The sequence below is a fragment of the Salvia miltiorrhiza genome, chromosome 2 (genome assembly GCF_028751815.1).
Source record: "Salvia miltiorrhiza cultivar Shanhuang (shh) chromosome 2, IMPLAD_Smil_shh, whole genome shotgun sequence".
In the NCBI taxonomy this organism is placed as follows: domain Eukaryota; kingdom Viridiplantae; phylum Streptophyta; class Magnoliopsida; order Lamiales; family Lamiaceae; genus Salvia; species Salvia miltiorrhiza.
Genome location: NC_080388.1, coordinates 50,060,902 through 50,081,895, shown reverse-complemented (window position 1 = coordinate 50,081,895; position 20,994 = coordinate 50,060,902). Strand labels below are relative to the sequence as shown.

At 34.9% G+C, this 20,994-nt stretch overlaps 2 protein-coding genes across 3 annotated transcripts; both read left to right on the top strand.

The window, feature by feature from the left end:
• Nucleotides 1-1,008: 1,008 nt before the first annotated feature.
• Nucleotides 1,009-16,398, top strand: LOC131011967 (protein PIR-like). The gene is given in 31 exon segments (XM_057939871.1): nt 1,009-1,269; nt 1,362-1,434; nt 2,257-2,321; nt 2,495-2,572; nt 3,028-3,147; nt 3,228-3,298; nt 3,656-3,748; nt 4,611-4,680; nt 4,818-4,882; nt 5,754-5,949; nt 6,051-6,202; nt 6,413-6,506; nt 6,730-6,942; nt 7,201-7,412; nt 7,823-7,970; nt 8,301-8,469; nt 8,951-9,027; nt 9,415-9,585; nt 9,897-9,973; nt 10,062-10,164; nt 10,366-10,485; nt 10,562-10,705; nt 11,282-11,431; nt 11,912-12,055; nt 12,738-12,825; nt 13,519-13,649; nt 14,157-14,364; nt 14,851-15,001; nt 15,003-15,021; nt 15,667-15,873; nt 16,005-16,398. Coding segments are annotated over 31 exon segments (3,858 nt in total). The 5' UTR covers nt 1,009-1,215; the 3' UTR covers nt 16,200-16,398.
• A 1,066-nt stretch (nt 16,399-17,464) lies between these two features.
• LOC131011966 (ubiquitin-fold modifier 1) lies at nt 17,465-19,634 on the top strand. Of its 2 annotated transcripts, XM_057939869.1 has the most exons (4): nt 17,465-17,757; nt 17,865-17,962; nt 18,450-18,482; nt 19,333-19,634. In XM_057939869.1, exons 1-4 carry the CDS (start codon nt 17,669-17,671, stop codon nt 19,401-19,403), a joined length of 291 nt encoding a protein of 96 aa, XP_057795852.1. In that variant the 5' UTR covers nt 17,465-17,668; the 3' UTR covers nt 19,404-19,634. The 2 variants fall into 2 exon arrangements, with proteins under 2 accessions (XP_057795852.1, XP_057795853.1); XM_057939870.1 differs by lacking the exon at nt 18,450-18,482 and having other exon boundaries at nt 17,596-17,757.
• Nucleotides 19,635-20,994: the final 1,360 nt, after the last annotated feature.

Sequence of the window (20,994 nt, the reverse complement as noted above, 5' to 3'; positions counted from 1 at the left end):
AGATCATTGTTGATATTTTGTAACCCAAACGTTTTAGTTGATATTCGAATTTAACATAGTTTTTTCTTTAATAATGGAAATTGGTTAATAAATGGTGATTAAATTATAATTTTTTATGGTAAATTTGTTGGAATTTGTGAAAAAACAATTTTAGATTTGAAATATACGTTTCGAGCAATAAATTTAATATATTTAATTATTCATTTCTAAGTTGAAATGAATGAATAATTAATACACAAATTTTAGTAACCAGGGGGCTTAGCCCACTGGCCACTGGGTCCTCACTTAAGTGAAGTGACCCGGGTTCGATCCCTCTTGGGAGCGAATTGGAGATTGGAGATATAAGGTGGATTCTCTGAATGAGAGAGATAAGGTGGTTCTTGGAGTGGATTCTCTGAATGAGAGAAGTTCTTAACATCTAAAAAAAAAAAAAAAATACACAAATTTTAGTGCTTGAGAATGTAGGGAATAAAGTATGTGGAATTAGTGGTGCTCTGAGATATATGATTCCACATTAAAAAAATTGAGAAGTTCAAAGTCATTTATAAGTGTTGTCGAATGAGATAATTAAGTATGTACTACTTGTGTTAATCATTTTTTGACTAGCCCAATTTTTTACAAAGTGGCACCATCTGAGCACGTGCACGTCGCACTTATCCCATTAAATAAAGTATATTGAAGCAATATTAATTCCATTTTCAGAGCCATATAGTATTTGATATTACGACATTTTTTTTATGTCAATTAGATATTTTTAAAGATTATACTTTAAAGAAATTTCAAGATTACATCTTAGAATCAAGCAAGGTATAATATCCTGAAAATTGCATAGAACCTGATAAATTTACATTAAGCTGTATCCTAAGCAAAGTTATAAACATCTATTAATTGTTAATAGCACGGAATGCTTAAAAATCAAGAAAAAAATAACAATAATGGCATTATCATCATTTTTACTTAAAATCTGAGCAACCTAAAAGCGTGCTCAGATATCCTTCCGACTCCATTAGTCCAAACGCGACTCTACTGAAGTGAACTGCTCGTTTGACTGATTTGTACTCGGTGCTTTAACAGCAGTACACTCACCAAATTCCTGCAAATTAATGGCACCCCACTACAGGTAGAATTGGTAATTGAAGCTGCATTTCTTTTGCTCTGATTCTCAACATTTCGGTTAGCTCGGAAAGTTTCGAACTTTCCTCTGCCGGATCTCTCATGGCAGTCCCAGTAGAGGAAGCCATTGCTGCACTGTCCACATTTTCATTGGAGGTAATTGTAAATTCTGTAATTATAGCGTTGTTTTTGCTTTAATTGCTGAATTCTGTGGATATTAAGCTAATGCGAACTTTAATTCGGTTTAGGACGATCAACCAGAAATTCAAGGGCCTGGATTTTGGGTGTCAACTGAGAGAGGTGCAACTATTAGTCCAATTGGTAAGTTTCTATTCTTGAAATTTTGTTTCCTTATAGGTCTGTGTGCTACAGGGAAATGATTTTTGTGAACTTTTATGCAAATAATTTACGGGTATCGTTTGTTAATTGAAGTTCTGAACTATGATGAACTCGAATTTGAATTTCTGGGAAATGTGAAGCTAAAGGGAAGGCAAGATATTGCGTGTTATGAAGTACATTATGCCCCTGAATAGCATATTGTAGTGAATTTAGGTGTTGTGTAAACTAATTTTCATGCAGAACTTCAGCTCATGAATTGCAGAAAGCACTGAATGTCCGAGAAGAACTTCGTGCCTTGATAGTTGATGCACAATGTAGAGCAGCATATTTGTTTTTGTGGTTTCAAGTATCTTCTATCAGCTAGTAGTTGTAATTTAAAAATAATTCATGTGTGAACTGGTTTAGACATTTTCTTGTAACACAGGGACTTAGCCTGTTAATTAAAAGCTCCAAGCTAGCCCCAAGTTGATCTAGAGATAAATAGAACTAGTAGTTGAATGTTACTTTATTTTTTTAGTGGTGAAAAAATACCCTGGAATTATATGCAATCAGTACTTTCAATTTTTTGTTTAATAAAGATATAAAGTAAGATAAAGTCAGTTCTTTCACTGACAAAATGGAGCCAAATGAAGATGTTGTAAGTACTTTCTTGGATCACCTAAAGGGTTTTGCATTATCATATCAAGATATATTTATTGAGCTTTACTTGATGTCTTGTTCTGAACTGTTGGCATGCTTTTGCAATCAAAGCTATACTTTAAAAGTGGTACCCTTCAATCTTCCATTTCCATGTTCTGATTGCAGAATATAGTGATGTTTCCGCCTATCGCTTATCTTTATCTGAGGACACTAAAGCCATTAATCAGCTGGTATGACAATTTACTCTCTCATGGATCCTCTTTGTAGAATAATTCCATCGTTCTCAGTATATTTTATCTTTACCTTAGACTTTGTGACTGCAATCAGACATTGTTCTTGCATTTTCCACTCTGTAATTGGCTTGCCATGACTATCAATTGATAACTTTTGTCAATGGTTGTAGAATTTGCTTGTTCGAGAAGGCAAGGAAATGGGTTCAGTGCTTTATACATACCGGAGTTGTGTTAAAGCCCTTCCACAGGTCAATTGAATCACCTTCGTCCTCTGAACTACTTCTATTTTTCAGTTTGTGATTTCATGCTTCCACATTTGTTCACGCTTTAGATTTATAAAACTTATCTTATAAAATCTTACATAATTAAGGCAAAAAAAGGACATCAATGTCTAGGAAATTAATATATTGTTGTTCTTATGCATTTTGAGCATTATAATGAGCTTATGAATTAAATCACGTTTTGCCTTTAATTCCTATTTTAACTGCTGCTTTTGATTTATTTATTTGCTATAATGGATGAGAGGCTCAAGTGGGATAACTGAGTTGAGCGAGCTCTGTAGTTCCTTAGGTAACTTATGTTTATATAGGTCTGATATAGAAAACTGGTGTGTGCTACCTGAAAGTCATACTATAAAAGGATATCTGCTCTTGATCTTCATATTTTACCTTATAGCATAATAATTCAAGCGTAATCATGGCAGCTTCCAGATTCTATGAAGCAAAGTCAGGCTGACTTGTATCTGGAAACTTACCAAGTTTTAGACCTAGAGATGAGCCGTTTGCGCGAAATTCAGCGATGGCAAGCATCAGCTTCATCGAAAGTATGACTAGATAACCACCTGTTTTCTTCTCAAAGTTTTAGTTCTTCTTTGGCACATGAAGATGATTTATCTTGATACAGCTAGCAGCTGATATGCAACGTTTCTCTAGACCAGAGCGACGCATCAATGGTCCTACCATAACACATCTCTGGTTTGTTGATGGCATCATTTCTTTTTTCCACTATCAAGTCTTTATATATATAAGTTTTACTTTATACACCATGTGTAATAGCAGTTTGGTTAAGCTATTCAGCATTTCAGCTTTAAGTTACCTGTTTTATATGTCAGATTTATTTCTGAAGTTAATCCCATACAGTGAAGTAATGCTTCTTTAGGCATCGTTATAAAAATTGAAATATCTATTGCAATTAAAATCTAGCAATTATTCAACCAGTTGTCCATATTCCGGTTACTGAAGCTTGCTGACAAAAAGTCACCCTTCTTCTAAATTTTGTACATTATACCTAATCTGGGAAAGGTAGTTAGCTAATTGCATAATTCATTGCAGGTCGATGCTGAAGTTACTAGATGTGTTAGTCCAACTTGATCATCTAAAAAATGCAAAGGCTAGCATTCCTAATGACTTCTCTTGGTACAAAAGGTATATCATGCATTTTTCAATGAACAAATAGTAAATTTTATGCTTTCAATTTTTGTTTTCTTACTCTTTATTCTGATATCTGGAATTATTTAAATTTTGCTGACCTATTAGGATCTATCTGTCTAAATAGATTGTCTTGCACTATTCTAACTCAAAAAATTTAGTAGGGATGTAATGGCAATGAGTTCTGCATGTGAAGATTCCAAAATGCATTTAGATGTTGCTGTTACCAAGACACTGAGTCTGAATAGGAGTAAAGTTATTGAGCAATAATAACTGGCAGATAACTTAATAGATCTTATACTGGGAATAACTAACAATGTAGTAGTTTTATCCATTTTGTATCTGCTTTCCTTTTCATGAAATTTGGTTGAAGTGAGCCGCCCTTTACCATCAGTCACTATTCTCTTATATTTGGATCCTGTTACATTCTTAAAGAACATAGAATGTCAATGTTCTTTCTTTTCAATGTCCCCATGGTGATGTTGCTATTTAAATTGTGTGTGACGTTCTTGCTCAGAAATCTAATACAGGGAACCTATATTTTGGAACGAAAATAGAAAGAAAGAAAGACTTCACAGTATACTAGTTCGGTTATTAATGTACATTGCATTAGCTGAGATAATATAAAATAGTTGTCTCTGATTTTCTGATCAGCTATAATTAGGAAATTGTCTTCTGAAACATCATAAATAAGTGCTAACCTTCTGCCATGATCTTGCTTTAACTTGAGTTCTTAGTTTACCATATTGGCAGATTCTCTTTCCACTGATTGTATTCTTCAATATACTTCTTTCATGGGTTTATATGTATCTTCACAGATTTCTTAGCTGCTAAACTTGCAATTGTATTTAATGATCAGGACATTTACACAAGTTAGCGTGCAGTGGCAAGATACTGATTCAATGAGGGAAGAGCTAGATGACTTACAGGTGAGAGTTCAACTCTTCATTGTCCTCTGATTTTTCTTAAATATTGTGAAAAAATGTGGGTTTTGCTGTGATGAAATTTATTTGAATCTTTTTCCCCCCCATCATATAATAACATACAGTGTTATGTATCTTGACAGATCTTTCTCAGTACAAGGTGGGCAATTTTGTTGAATTTGCACGTTGAGATGTTCAGGGTCAACAAGTATCCTTCATGTCAATAATTTCTTGTTCATATTGGCACACTCATCATCTTAAGTTAACATATCTTGCTTAAGTTACTACCAACTATGCACACTCCACATTTTTTTTTCTTTTACAAAAAGAATCTTATTTCAGTTTACGGCCCATTGTATGTTTTCCATGATGTTTGAGAGATAGTATCATGATTGAGGTTTAAAACAAAATCCTTCCATTTCTTTGACTATCTTGACGTAAATTGCTCAGCAAATCCTCCTTCATTCTCAAAACAGACCTTCTAAAGAAAACATTGCTGGGCTGGGCATAAAAACTAATTTTTACTGGAAGCTCTTATGACATTTTTCTGTATATAATCTCCACAGTGAGTTGTATGGTATTATTGAAATTTGAAAAGTACTACTCCCTTTGAAACGTCCTACTTTCTAATTCGGGGCGTCCCATTTGAAATGTCTCATTCCATTTGAAGACACCAACACAAAACAAACACCCTCAACATAACTCATAAATTACATGATATGCCACAAAAAAGTTTCTCTGCACATTATCTCTCTTACTTGATTTGACAGAAATACCCCCCAAAAACTACTTTCTCTTTCCAACTATATTATAAGCAATTCACTTTATACTTAAATCATCTACACTGTAATACCCTTGCTCAAAAGAAATGAGACGTTTCAAATGGAACGGAAAGAGTAGTATACAGTCAAGTTTTCCTGTTATAATTTCTTTCAGATATGTTAAATGTAAGATTGATTCTAATAACCCTTTCCTAGTTAAAGCGATTTGTTATTTTCATATTCCTATAATTTTATCTTTTCCTTGAAATTATATCGTTGCTTCAACATATGCTTTGTAAACCCCTTAACTTGCAATAGTGTTGAAGACATTCTCCAAGTTCTCATAGTTTTTGCTGTTGAGTCACTGGAGTTGAATTTCGCCCTTCTCTTTCCAGAGCGCCACATTCTTCTCCGTGTTTTGCCTGTTCTTGTTGTCTTGGCAGCTTCATCAGAAAAAGATAGCGAGTCTCTGTACAAGAGAGTAAAAATCAACAGATTGGTCAATATATTTAAGGTACAAAACTGTTCGACATATCTGTTGAGTCTGCAAGTGTTATTATCACCTTTCCAGTTCTTCTGTATAAGTTTGTAATGGATCTATCCATATTTATGTAGAATGATCCAGTCATCCCTGCATTTCCAGATCTTCATCTTTCTCCGGCTGCGATACTAAAAGAGTTGTCAACATACTTCCCAAAATTTTCGGCTCAAACTCGACTTCTCACTCTTCCTTCACCCCATGAGCTGCCACCTCGCGAAGCACAAGAATATCCTTGAAATTATATACTATATTTTATATAACTGATATGTTCTTTAGTGTCTTGATTATATTTTCTTCTCTTATTGGTTTACCTGGAGTCATGCACTCATTTTATAGACAATTGATTTAGATAGATATATATGATCATTTTCCCCAATTCAGTGAAAGTAACCTAGAGTTTAGCGACGTGAATAGTAGTTCCCTTGACTTCATTTACTTATCAGCGTCACTTTTTAATCATCAACCACATTGGGGCAGTTCGTGCTGAACATGACGACTTCTCCATTCGTTTTGCTTCTGCCTTGAATCAGGTGCCTTCTCTCTCTCTCTCTCTCACACACACACACACACACACACACAGACACACACATACATACACATACACACATATACACATTCATGCGAATCTACTCCCCCTCCCCACCCCCTATTCCCTCTCCCCTATTCCCTCTCCATCAGTAGTTGATTCAGTGCATTTTGATCTCCTCTTGTTTCTGCCATGCTAATTTTGTTTAATCATTTTCCTATTTGCAGCTTGCTCTATTAAGATCAATGGATGGTGCAGATATGGAGTTTGCAAAGGAAGTCAAAGGAAATGTCTATGATATGGTTGTTGAAGGTTTTCAACTCCTAAGTAGATGGACTGCACGTATTTGGGAACAGTGTGCATGGAAATTTTCACGACCGTGCAAGGAGCCCGTTTCCACAGAGTTGCATGAGCCATCATCTTTTTCTGACTATGAGAAGGTCTTAATATTTCTTTGTTGTTCATCTGGAAGAACTTTAGAGTTGCTTATCATTGTTCATTCTATTCATAAGCTAGAAATACAACATTGGTTTATGCACTCGCATCGTCAGGATCTGCAGAGTCCATGATCGTATGTAATTTTTGTTGGCATAAATTTAAGTGGAATGGTGGAACCTGAAGAATGGAACGCAGACTTTCTCCTTTGATGTCTAATAATCTCTCAAACAGAAGTGCTTAATGAGTTAATTGTGCTGTAGGTGGTAAGATATAATTATAGTGCCGACGAAAGAAAAGCCATGGTAGAACTTGTGAGCTATATCAAGGGAATTGGGTCATTGATGCAGAAGTCTGACACACTAGTCGCAGATGCCTTGTGGGAAACTGTTCATGCAGAGGTCCAAGATTTTGTGCAAAATATACTTGCCACTATGCTGCGGACTACCTTCCGTAAGAAGAAAGACCTTTCTAGGTAATTTCTTTATTTACTTATGTAATTTATCAAAAAAAAAAAATAAAGACCTTTCTAGGTAGAACTTTCATGATCTTGATTGTATATCAGTATATGTAATATGAGAATCTCAGACTGCTAACAACTTTGGTTACTCTTATTTTTAACCTGCAATAGATCCATTTGCTTCTCTATAGTGAACTTCATTTGGCTCAATTATATGTTATCTTTTTAACTACGGATGCTTATCGCATATGACAGCATCCAGGTCAACAATCGATCATCTAGTGCATTGCCCACATCACTTTGACATGCTTTTATTGTTTCTATACCCTCGCTTGTGGATCCGTACAATTTTACATAATTTATCATTAACTGTTTCACAAATAATATGTGGGGATTATTTCTGATAATACGTTTGTTATTTGCAGGATTCTTTCTGATATGCGTACACTTTCAGCTGATTGGATGGCAAATACAAGCAAACCTGATTCTGAAATGCAAGCATTCCAGCATGGAGGTGAAGAAAGTAGAGGAGCCTTCTTTTATCCAAGACCAGTAGCACCTACAGCTGCACAGGTTTGTGTTTTCATGTCTTATTACATTGGTTTGGAGATGAATAATGCACAGCTCATATGAGTATTTATCTAAATGAAACTTTGTGACTAAAGAACATACTTCCATGTATAAAGTAGTCTATACAATTGAATAGATATGTTCATTTTTCCTTGTATCATGCTATCAAACCTGTTAGAAACCGTATAGCAAATGACTCTTTCATTCTATCCATGCATGGGTAGAGGTTGTTTGATACAACCATCCTTGCTTGTCCGATTTTACTTTTTTGAATACATTACGACCTTGAACTAACACAGAACTCTGTCTATCTGGTTACACTTGCCAACCCAGATCCATTGTTTACAATTCTTGATATACGAGGTGGTATCAGGTGGCAACATGAGGAAGCCTGGTGGCCTTTTTGGCAATACTGGTTCTGAAATTCCTGTCAATGATTTGAAGCAGTTGGAAACATTCTTCTACAAGCTTGGATTTTTCTTGCATATATTAGACTATACAGGTTTTGTTAAACATGTTGTTCAATTAATTCTCCTCTCTGGGCACATATATTTCATGGCATCAGAATTTCTTATTTACTTGTAAGGATTCCATGAACAACTACAAATCAAGTTTCGACATTCTTTATCTTGCAATGTGAAAAACTAATTATGGTTATGGACAAGATTTTTTTTTTCAGCACTATCGATATATACCAATTAACTGCATCTTCCAGCATTCCTTTACTGTGGACTTTCAAAAAGTGTACAGATATAGATATGATTACATTAGATATCTTCTATTTATGCATCGACATTGCTGTACATCCTGATTAATATCTTGGCCTGAAGAGATATGTTATTGGCTTAGAAAAGTCAATGCCCAATCAGTTAACCTTCTTTACTATCGTGCATTATGACTCTCATCCTTAGATCACACATCACCATTAATTACCATGCATATCTTTGCTATACTCGGCTAACCTTACTGTTATGTTTTTGCAGCAACTATTGCAAACTTGACAGATCTTGGTTTCTTATGGTTCAGGGAATTTTATTTGGAATCTTCTCGGGTTATCCAGGTAAAAGGGGTTTGATGGATGTTTTGGAGTATTATAGTTAGGGATCGTTTGACATTATTATTTATGTACTTTGTATAAGCACCCCTTGGTGGTGGATGAGGATGACTACCCAACATTCTCTTAAATAACTTCATCATCGTCGTCTCTGCCCATTAATATCAACTCCACAAATTATTGTGTGACTCACTTATGCCTAAACCTTTTTTCTGTGATCATGTTAATGTATGAACTTAAAAAATAATTAGTAACAATAACATGTGGTTCTCAAAGCTGGTCTCCCAATTTTTGGTTATTCCTAATATTCCAGCTGAGCTAATCCATTGTGAAGTTACTTTTATGCATTTTCCCTCTGGATGTTAAGAGCATTCGTGCATAATTTTCCTGCAGTTTCCTATTGAATGTTCCCTTCCTTGGATGCTGGTGGATCATGTAATAGAGTCTCAAAGTGCTGGTCTTCTTGAGAGTGTATTGATGCCCTTTGACATCTATAATGATGCTTCTCAGCATGCGCTTGTAGTCCTCAAGCAACGATTCCTTTATGATGAAATTGAAGCAGAGGTAACTAAATATAAACAAGTTACAGTATACAACAGTCATTTTCAGAACTTAGATAATTTCCCCAGCACTGACTTGGAAATTGTTTGGCATTGACTGAGGATGCTACACTTGCTAAATACTAAATAGTACTCCCTCCGTCCCATTTCACATGTCCCAAAACTATAGTATTGTCCTATAGTTTTGGGACATTTGAAATGGGACAGAGGGAGTAGCTCAGAGATGATACTTCCACCAATCCTTTTGTGCTGTCTTTCCTTTCTATTGTGCTTGAATGTCAAGCTTTAGAGAAAAGGCTTCTGTTTCCTTTTCAGGTGGACAATTGCTTTGACATATTTATAGCAAAATTATGCGACACCATCTTCACATACTATAAGAGTTGGGCAGCAAGGTATTTGCGTCAAGCTTTTCACACGTAGCTTTCTGGCCAGATTCATTTCGTTGAAATCTAATGGAAGTTTTTGTTTCCAACTTCAAAGTGAGCTGCTGGATCCATCATTCTTGTTTGCCTTAGACATTGGTGAGAAGTTTTCAGTTCAACCAATGAGATTCACTGCACTATTAAAGATTACTAGAGTGAAGGTAAGAAATTTATTTGTATCCTCTTTAGTCAGTATGCTACTTTTCTATTGTTGAACTGGTCCATCTATAGTCTTCTTCATTTTCTTGTGATATTGGTTTCTCTGCCTGTTTTGTTTTAATAATTTTTTTCGTTGTCTACAGAACTCGAGTCCCCCCTTTTGTATCTAATTTATGCTAAAATTGATTTTCCATGGTGTACAGTTGCTTGGAAGGACTATCAACTTGAGAGATTTGATCTCTGAAAGGCTAAACAAAATATGTCGGGAGAACATTGAATTTTTGTTTGATCGATTTGAGTCTCAGGATATATGCGCTATTGTGGTGAGTGTTCAGTTGAAAAACTTTGTGCGTCTTATCTTAAATCAATTTCCTTTCTAAGTGACCACCTTGATTTCAGGAATTGGAAAAGCTCCTTGAAGTCTTGCAACTTGCTCATGAATTACTTTGCAAAGATCTGACTCTTGATTCATTTACTCTCATGTTGAGTGAGATGCAAGAGAATGTATCTCTTGTTTCTTATTCTAGCCGACTTGCAACACAGGTATGATGATGTGCTTATTGTATTCATTGACTGCTAATCTTTTCTCCTTTATATATTGCATAGAGCATCCAGAATCTCTTACTAGTAAATTGTGTTACTAAAAAATATTGAACACCGAGTCACCGACAAGACAGAACTCCCTGATTAGCTGACAACTTATTCTCAATCTGAATTGTTGGAACATGTTAAGAAATTAGTATTAGCAGTTCAAACTCATTTCAATCCTGAAATGTTGGAAATGTTGTGCAATTGTCAATGGATTATTGGCTAAGAGATAATTAAATGAATTTTCTTCATATTTCTAACTCCGACATTTATGCAATGTTGAAACTCATCACAGTAACCAATTGAAACTGTAAGCATTTCCATCCTCCAAATGGCAGGGAGTGAATGCTACCAAATTGATTCAGGTTGATAACTTGATATGGAAATATGTATATCATGTGCCACCTACCAGACCATTGTTTCAATTGATGACTGCTACTACATGGATTAGCTCTTGTTTTGGTTTTTTTGCCTGACCATCCAGATACTCCAATTCTAACAAATTGCTTGCATAACTTTTGTACTTTCCAGATTTGGACAGAGATGCAAAATGACTTTTTACCAAACTTTATCCTGTGTAATACAACTCAGCGCTTTGTTAGATCATCAAGAGTGCCTCCTATTCCTGTTCAAAAACCATCAGTTCCACAGGCAAAGCCAAACTTCTATTGTGGTACCCAAGTAAGAAATTTTAACTCATAGCAATACGCAATTTCCTTGTCATGTAATCTCTTAATATCACTTCACTTATTTCTTCAAAAATAGTGTTGCTAAATGAACTAGTTCTGCAAAGCGTGTGCATGATGAATCGATGATCATAATTTCTTGTGTTTTAAGTTATTTTATCATTTCAAACCGTACTTTAGTTTCATAGATTTTTTTTCAGTTTTTAACAAGAATCCATGAGCATGGTAAACATTGTGATCGATTTATGTATACGTAATGCATGTATTTACACATACACACACACACATACATATATATTGTTTTCTGTCCTTCAAAATCTAGCTTGACTATGTACAGATAATGGAATTCTTGTCATTTTCACTAAGTTTTTGTTTCACAGTGATTTAATTTCTGATGTGTCAGTTTTATGTGTGTTTGGTGCTACTATCCTAGTCTGATTCATTGACTCCACTTCCCTGTGCTTGCCAATCGAAGGACCTAAATTCTGCATACCAGAGCTTTGCCCGATTACACAGTGCATTTTTTGGCATTCCTCACATGTACTCCATTGTCAGACTTCTGGGGTCCAGATCATTACCATGGCTTATCCGAGCACTATTAGATCATGTGTCAAATAAGGTTAGTCTTATTTGCCTTAAACTTTTCTTTATCCTCTGACTGTCTGCATGTCTCGGTTTTCCGTTCCTGATTTTATATAATAAGATGCTGATAGCAGCTACAATGTCAAATATGCGATAACTGTTCAAGTAAATTAGGACTGTGGTTATTGGATTTTTTATATGGACTTGGGGATTCATATCGTGTTCTTGCTTAATACTTTCAGTCAAGACGTGTTGTGAAACAGTGGGTACTTCATGATACTAGAATTTCTCTGACGGTCATTTGACCTTTGTCCTTTTTCAGTTTTTTGTATCCCCCATGATGTGGCTTTGTGGTTGTTTGGTGGAATTTTAGTGGTCTTGTGGTGGGTGTTTCATGGGCAGGTTTTGCAAGGCTTGTTAGTGGGTGACAATTTGATGGCATGGCTTCATGGATACTTGGGTTGATTTATATTATACATTAGAGTAGACAAGTAGAGTTAATATGCCCTATATTATAAGTTTGATTCAAAAACATTATTCATTTTATCTCCTGCTTATCTCTCTTGATGACTAAAAAGATGAGATTGGTTTCTAGTAGTTTATCATATAAATGTTTGACCTACCATTTGTAAAATCTTCTGTCATTACCATCAGGCTTATCTACTGTTTATCTAAATACAAGCTAGTGGCATTTGAATTCTTCTAAATTTCTTCTGTAGATAACAACTCTTGAACCAATGATCACCGGCTTGCAAGAGGTTCTACCTAAGTCTATAGGACTGCTTCCTTTTGATGGTGGTGTATCAGGTACATACATGATGTATCATGCATTACTCACCATCTAATTTTTCCTCTGCATTTATAATTCACATTTACATAAATATACTCCAGATGAAAGCTTTTGGAGAATGCTTTCCTTCACATTTCTAAGATAGTAAGAGCTTTCTCCGCGTAGTGGTCCACGGTGAAAACATACTACAGTTTCTTGTTTTCATATAAAACAGCAGTTGAAATATCAGGCATTCACATTTTACCATAAGAATTGGTTTACTTGCACCTTGATTTGCTTCTACCTTTTATTAGGGGCCAGTAGGACTACTTTTTCTCATTGAAGATTCTCTGTAGATGATTTTCATAGTAAGGTGTGCAGGCCTGATTCTCTGAATTTTTTCCTTCAAATAAACTATGTTCTTAATTCTAAAATGATGAAAAAGATCACTTCAGTAATTTTTCACTCTACCTTAGTCATCATGAGTTATTGGGAGATGCTGCATTTTCTTTTGTTAATAAGAAAGGCGAATAGCATTTTCGTTTCAAAATAAAAGTTTCTTCTCTTGTCTCTAAAAAAGATCTAAAATTTATAGGTTCTTTAGGAAAAAAGGTCCCCCTGCTAGATAAGTAGTTTCTTTCTTTTCTCCCTCTGCTTCTTTCCCCCCTTCCCCCCACTTTTCTCTCAGTTCATAGACTCTTACTTTTTATGCATCCTTGTCTTTTTTCTAGGTTGTATAAGGGTTGTTCAGGAACATCTTAATTGCTGGCAGTCGAAATCAGAACTGAAACTTGAGGCTCTTCGTGGAATAAAGGAAATAGGAAGCGTCCTGTACTGGATGAGTCTGCTTGATATTGTTCTGGTCAGTTTCTTATGGCCATTTCTTTTAACGAGATCTAGGAGATTTACGGAATTATAATGAAGCATCTACAAGAATAACAAATGGTCGATCGACCAACTATGAAGATCTATAAAACTCTTACAAATGATTTACCTACATGTCCTATAACATGTGTTTCTTGAAATATGCGACGACATGCAAGTTAGTTTGCAAGCTGACACTTGAACTAAATCAACCCTTCATTTGCACTAGATCAAAGAGAAACAAAATGACCCCTTTAGCAAATAATGTAAGTCAGTGAAACTTTAGTTAAAAAAATTGTCAGCTGGTATGGTGCTACTTTGATGAAGTTAACTGCAGTTTTTATTGCCAAATCTGCCAGTGTACATAATTTTTTTAGATATTTCTTATACCATCTGACCATGAATGCCATCTATCATGGTTGCATTGGTTTAATGAGAAGCTTGTACGAAAAATCATTTTGTGATGGTGCTTCTAGCTTCTTATACTCTTAATTTCTTTCTCTAGAGAGAAGTAGACACTAGCCAATTCATGCAAACTGCTCCTTGGCTGGGTATAACTCCTGGTGTGGATGGACAAGCAATACAATTCCAGGATGGTGAAGATAGCCCTATCATTGGTCTATTTAAATCGATAGCAGTTACAAGTGTTTCGAATCCTAGCTTCCCGAATTCATCATCTTTCAGAGTCCTGTCAAGACAAGCAGAAGCTGCTGGTATTTATTTCTTTTTTTATCTCCTCATTAAACTAGTGTGCGCACAAAGTATAGTTTTATGATCTGAAAGCACATTAGACTCGTTCAGTTTTGTAGGATGAAGCATATATCCGTTATAAAATTTATAATATTAGTCTGCACCTCATCATCTTCATCTGATACATAATCGTGATGGCATATTATGCCTTTATCTTATGTGGAAAACAATGAGCTCACTACTACGTTTTAAAAATTTTAAAAATGGCCCATTCCTCATACTAATATATAAGCCAAATGAACGCTTTACATTCACCTCAAGCAGAATAATAAGATGTTAACACTGAAATTGGTGAGACAATACTCCCCAACAACTTAATGCTATTGAGTTTGTTCTGTCTTCCACCTTTTTCCATTTGACAAGTTGTCTTTTTCTGTTCCCTGCTTATCCTGTATTTGTTATTTATCTTCTGTAATGCAATATAATCCAGATTATAATTTTTTTTGCAGACCTGTTATACAAGTCAAACATTAATGCCGGAAGTGTGCTGGAATATTCACTTGCTTTTACAAGTGCAGTATTAGATAAATATTGTACCAAATGGAGCGTGGCACCGAAGACAGGATTTGTCGATATTACAACTTCCAAGGACTTCTATCGTATATAGTGGCCTCCAAATGGTAAGAAACAGCTCTTTTGACTCTTATTTTTGTACTTGCCAACAAATTTCTGCAACTTGGTTTAAACTAAAGGGCATCCCATTTTCTTCTGTGATTTCACTTAAACTTCTCTTTTCATAGAATTTATTTCTTCAATTTTAGCCTTCTTCAAAACCTGAATGCAAAACTGTTCAAAAGAACCATCATATAAACTGTACATGCATTCACCATTCTCATGATGAGAATTCATTTCAGTGTCATTAGCAATTCGAAGATCTCTTCCTTCTGTATGCAGAAAAAAGCTGACGTAATTTCCCTGCATGTATATGACAAAATGGTGTCTATATCTCAATTTTTTCTTGATGACGAAATGATTGGATTTTAGGAGGCACAAATGTGCATCTAACTGTGCAAAGATGAGCATAATGACTTTGACGCTCATTGATGGCTTCCAAAAAAGTTTAGTATTACGGAAATCTTAGAACAATGGAGCATTGGTACGAGGAAATAAGTTGTTTTACAGCAGTTGGCTTTTCATCTTCTGATGTTATATGATTATAATAGATATTGGCAGGCTTGTGCTCAATCTGGCAAAATACGTTATACAAAATTGCAAATTGCTTCATTTCTTGCAACTGCATCTCAAACTACGTCGTTTAATTGCAGGAATACCTACATGAAGCTGTTCAGGTACAACCAGGCCATCATGGAATGCTGGGGGATTCAGTTGCTTGGGGTGGCTGCACAATAATATACTTACTCGGCCAACAATTGCATTTTGAGCTGTTCGACTTCTCACACCAAGTCCTCAACGTTGCAGAGGTCGAGGTTGCATCAATCACATCAGCCCATAGGAATTCACACTTCCTCCAAGTATGAAAATTTCTCCCTTTTTTTTTTCTTTCATCATCTCCGATTCACCCCCCACACACGACAATGTACACTTACACTCACACACGATTTGTCTGGTTTCTTACTGGTGTACCTATACCTTGATGGAAAAGGGTTTCGAAGGCCTATTGGAAGCCATGAAGAAAGCGAGAAGACTGAATAATCATGTTTTCTCAATGTTGAAAGCACGCTGTCCATTGGAGGACAAGCAAGCTTGCGCGATCAGGCAAAGTGGGGCGCCACTGCATCGAGTCAAGTTTGAGAATACTGTCTCCGCCTTCGAAACATTGCCTCAGAAAGGTGCCTGAACATGTTGTTCTTGGTGATTTTTCTGTTCCCTTTAATGTGTTTATTGTAATATAATACTACCCTTCAACTTATATCTTATGATGTCAGAGAGTGACAATGCTAGAAAATTAAATTCAATTGTTTGGTCCAAATGGATATTTTCTTTGTATGACTACAATCTTCTATCAAACGATATAATCCTCAAATCTAAATTTATCATACCATATTCTTTTTTAATTTATTAAAAAAATCTAAAAACCCCTATTGAAAGTTTGTGTGCTCGGATGCATATTAAAAAGAAGATGTTGATAACAACGTTTCAACAATTAGAATAATAATAGCAGCGGAAATAAACGAGACGAATATGACGTGACATTTTCAAAAGTTTTGTACATATTTAGGCAATAGATTTGTCATTTTAGAGATTTCGACTAATCGAATTAATCTCAACTCATCAGATAATCCAATTATAAATTTTTAATCACATCCATATAGAATAAGGATTGAGGACTTAATTTTCATTACCAAATGAAAGGAAAATAAAATTAAAGTAGACTCGAGTATCAATCACTCTAAGTGGTTGGTTCAAGTAGAGGAATGGAAAGAGAATGGAATTAAATAAATGAGTGGAATGGTAACAATAACTATTACTTTAATTGAGTGTTTGGTTTAACAATGTGAATGAATCATTAGTAAGGAATTCCCTTTCTTTTGTTTCACCTCTATTTTGAGGGGTAACAAATTGGGTGATTGAGTTACCCTCATGTAAAGGTAAAGATTAACTAATTATCCAAACCAAACAATAAGTAATGAATTCAAGTAATTGAATCCATTTCCAACATTTAAAAATACTCAGGCAAACGTGGGCGTCACAAATTTTCAATTCTATTTGCCATTTATGTTTAAGGTTATTGACATATAAATATACGAACTTTGAGTAAATTCTTTAATTGCACATTGACTTTAATTTTTCATACGACAATACATAAACTTTCAATTTGTTATGATTTACCCTGAAACTGAAGTCTTCAAATTTCATAAATATCCAAGAGAATGATGCGTAAATTTTCATTTTTTATAGTATTGTTTTAGCTTGAATTTGTTCAGTGTTATAACTTGTTTTTTCAAATATTTTCAAATTCATGAATTTTAACTTGATTTTTTTTACTAAATTGTTTTTGAAATGGATTAAATTTTTAAAAATTTTAATTTTATAATATATTATCTAAATATCAAAATTAAAATTCATATATTTACATGTCAATATCTCCTGTGTTTACTTATTTTTGGGAACTTTCACTCATGGTACAACTACAAGTAAAGTGGAGGAAAAGAAAAAAAACACGCAAGTCCTAAATTAAAGTAGATTGACACGTGGCTGTTTTATATTGGCTGGATATACCTGCGCGTATGTAGCAAGCAGTTGATATTGCACATATAATCTTCAAAATTACTGAAAAATAAGAAAAAAGATTTAAATACGAAAGAGATGGCGAGCGGTGGCGCCGGCGGCGGAGGTGGCGGAAAGGTGTCGTTCAAAGTTACTCTTACCTCTGATCCGAAACTCCCATTCAAAATGTAAGGCTTTTCTGAATATTCTCTGTAGATTATTTCATGATCTATTAAAGAAACGTATGTTTAATTATCTTATTTTCTCCGTAAAATTGAAAATAAAATGAAAATAGATTTAGCGTACCGGAGGCTGCCCCTTTTACTGCAGTTCTGAAATTCGCCGCCGAGGAATTTAAAGTGCCCCCCCAAACCAGTGCCATCATCACTAACGGTATGTTATCGACTTCCTAATTCTTTATCGAGTTTTTATAAATTCCCGCAACTTCATGTTTTCACTATTGGCAAATTAAGTTTCTTGTGGCTGGTTGCAGTAATTTTATATAAATTTTAAGTTTGATTATTTCCGTCCCTTTTTTTTGTAGAGTTTATGATGCATGATAGTCGTGAACTCTAGTTTGATCCATGTCCCTTTTTGATCTAGGATGAATTAATAGTAGATCATGTTAATGTAGAACTATTTTTTATTACAGCTGATGGTGATGATAATATGGAAAAATTATGCGTTTGTGTATAATTTTGAGTTTGATTTATTAATATGTCATTGTAGATGTTGGCAGTGCCCCAGTAGAAACCATTCTTCTTAAAAAAGATTGTTATTTATAAGTCAATTTTGTTCTTATTGTGTTTTTACTTCTCTATCGTGCGTGTTTGAATTCTAAGAATTGCTTCTTGTGCATGTTTAATGCTGTTGTTTGCAGATGGAGTGGGAATCAATCCTCAACAGAGTGCTGGTACTTAAATTCGGCTTTACTATTTAGCTTGTTTTGTTACATATTCTCTATTTGTTTTTCTGTGTTAAGTGTTTCTCATTATTCTGAGATTGATTGGGGATTTGTGTTCTAGATGGTTATGTGGAGAATAATAGCATTGTTTGGTTAACTCATGTCGTATGCAGCTAGTTTTTGTTTATTAACCTCTGTTTTACCATCTGACATTTGCATCTAGTTTTCACCTATGTCTTTTTAGCATTTTTATCTATATCTGAACCCACCAACATTGCTTTACTTCTTTAAACCATAAATAGAAGAGATTTCTGTAATTAATTACCAGCTTCTTTTGGACCTTGATACCTGCTAGAATACAGCTTTTCTTCTCCTTTGGCTAGACCTTCTGTATGTGGGGTTTGTGTAGATTCTGTTGAAGCAACTGAGTACATCTATCCTATACTTATTCCACTCTACACTTCCAAGCTCAAATTTTTCCACAAAGATTTCATACTTCAACAAAAATTATCTCAAGCCACCCCAGTCATTGTTAAGGTATAACAGACTTCGCTAATTTTGTCACTTAGGTTATAATTTGATTTTGTTGTTTGTGATTGTATATGTAATATAGCCAAACACAGTCACTACTATCTTCGAGAGACAGAGTTTGTTATGATATACATGTAGACCTCTGTGAATCAAGAGGTAGCATGGCTTGCTTTGGAATTCAGTTATTATGTGCTAGGAATTCAGTCATTATGTGCTTCTGTTGTGGCATTTTACTTCGGCTGTTCTGGGATTTTGAATATCGTGTGTTTGTGTGCTGAGTCGATGCATGGTTTGCACCTAACTCTTCTTATGTGAATTGATTTCTTAGGAAATGTCTTTCTTAAACATGGCTCAGAGCTGCGCTTAATTCCCCGCGACAGAGTTGGTGCCTGTATGTAAGCTTGAGGTCGAGTTCTATAAAGTTTTTACCATCTGCATTTCAATATGTATTCTCTAGACATATTCCCCAAATCGAGTCTGTTTTGTTTTGCTACCCAAACCTTCAAAAGATGACGGTCCCAGTAAATTTAACTCTTATTTAACAGAGATGGAAAATTCTTGACCCAGTTACTTTAATAATTTTGTTTTCCGTGATAATTAATAAATGAGTAACACTGTTTTTCAGTAGTATATAATCATGTTTCTGTTATTTTTGCTCTGCTCAACTTCATTCTGATCTTCATAGATTCTTCCAAGAAAGGTGATATTTTGACTATAGTTTCTGGTAATAATTATATCAGGTATAAACGTTGTTTTTTTTTGTCCTTTTATCACCACGTCTTCCTCAAATAATTTGTTGCTTGGAAAAGCGATGGTTTGTGTCGGTTACTGCTGCACAACGTGTAGTGCTTCTTAGATTTCCAAGATTCGATTTTTTTTATAAGATGTGAAGCCCAATTGCAATACAAGAAAATATTTGACATATGTTGTATGATACATAGGATGAAATAAAGGACACAAGTAGAAGTAGTTGTGTTGATGGAATGGACAGTAAGTAGAGTAAGAGGGTTGATCCATGTGACGAGTACCAGTCTTTTTAAGCCTGAAATAATTGCCATTTAAAGCCATTGATGCAAGGTGAAGGTCCACAACTACTACAGCCTTGTCGGTTGGTACGAAAAGTTCGCAAAATTTTTCATTAGATTTGAATCTCACCTCAAATGTTTAGTGAGAGATGAACAATAAATCTGCATCCTGTCGTCACTGCAGTACAATGCTTTCTCTCTCTCTCCCTCTCTCTCTCTCTCTCTCTCTCGTTGCACGCATCGTTTCTTGCCATGACTCGGAAAAAAGCTACTCTCGGGTATTGATATATTGTTTTATACATATATGAGGGAATATTAAGATGAAATAAGGGTGCCTTTACTTTGATTATAAAACTTTTATTGGAAAAAGATGGATAAGAAAATATTATATTTTCCTTCTTTTTTTATCATATGTTTATTATAGATAAAACTATTGAAAAATGTAAAAAATTATTTTCACTAATACCTAAAGATAATAATAATATTATCCAACATTTGAGAGAAAATGAGTGAATGAGTTGCTCGAGAAAATATTTCATCGTGCTCGTAGAAACTCTTGTATCATATACTCCCTCCGTCCCGTTATTAACGGCACGTTTCTTTTCGGCACGGAGATTAAGAAAAGTAGAATTAAGGGAATTAGATGTGTAGTGTTATTTTAATTAAAAACACACACACAGTCACACACACTGCCTCTCTCTCTGCCTCACCGGTACACGGCGGCGCCGGCGAGCGCCGCCTCGTCGGCTCCTCCCCCGTCCTATCTCTCCCTTCCCTCTCTCCATGGCAGAAACCAAACAAAAATTAAAAATTCTTCCCAAAATTGAAGAAATTGCAGAAATCAAATCGAAGAAATCGAAGAAACCAAATCGAAGATTTCAGAAACCAAATCGAGGAAACCAAACAAATTTTTCAGAAATCAGATCGAAATTAATTCCAAACAAGTTTCGAAATTAAATCCCCAA

Bases quoted from the DNA above. Each gene is read 5' to 3' on its own strand.
- LOC131011966 (XM_057939869.1), top strand. From the start codon at position 17,669: ATGGCGAGCGGTGGCGCCGGCGGCGGAGGTGGCGGAAAGGTGTCGTTC. The intron at 17,758-17,864 runs GTAAGGCTTTTC...AAATGAAAATAG, and splicing joins CCGAAACTCCCATTCAAAAT to ATTTAGCGTACCGGAGGCTG. The intron at 17,963-18,449 runs GTATGTTATCGA...TGTTGTTTGCAG, and splicing joins CAGTGCCATCATCACTAACG to ATGGAGTGGGAATCAATCCT.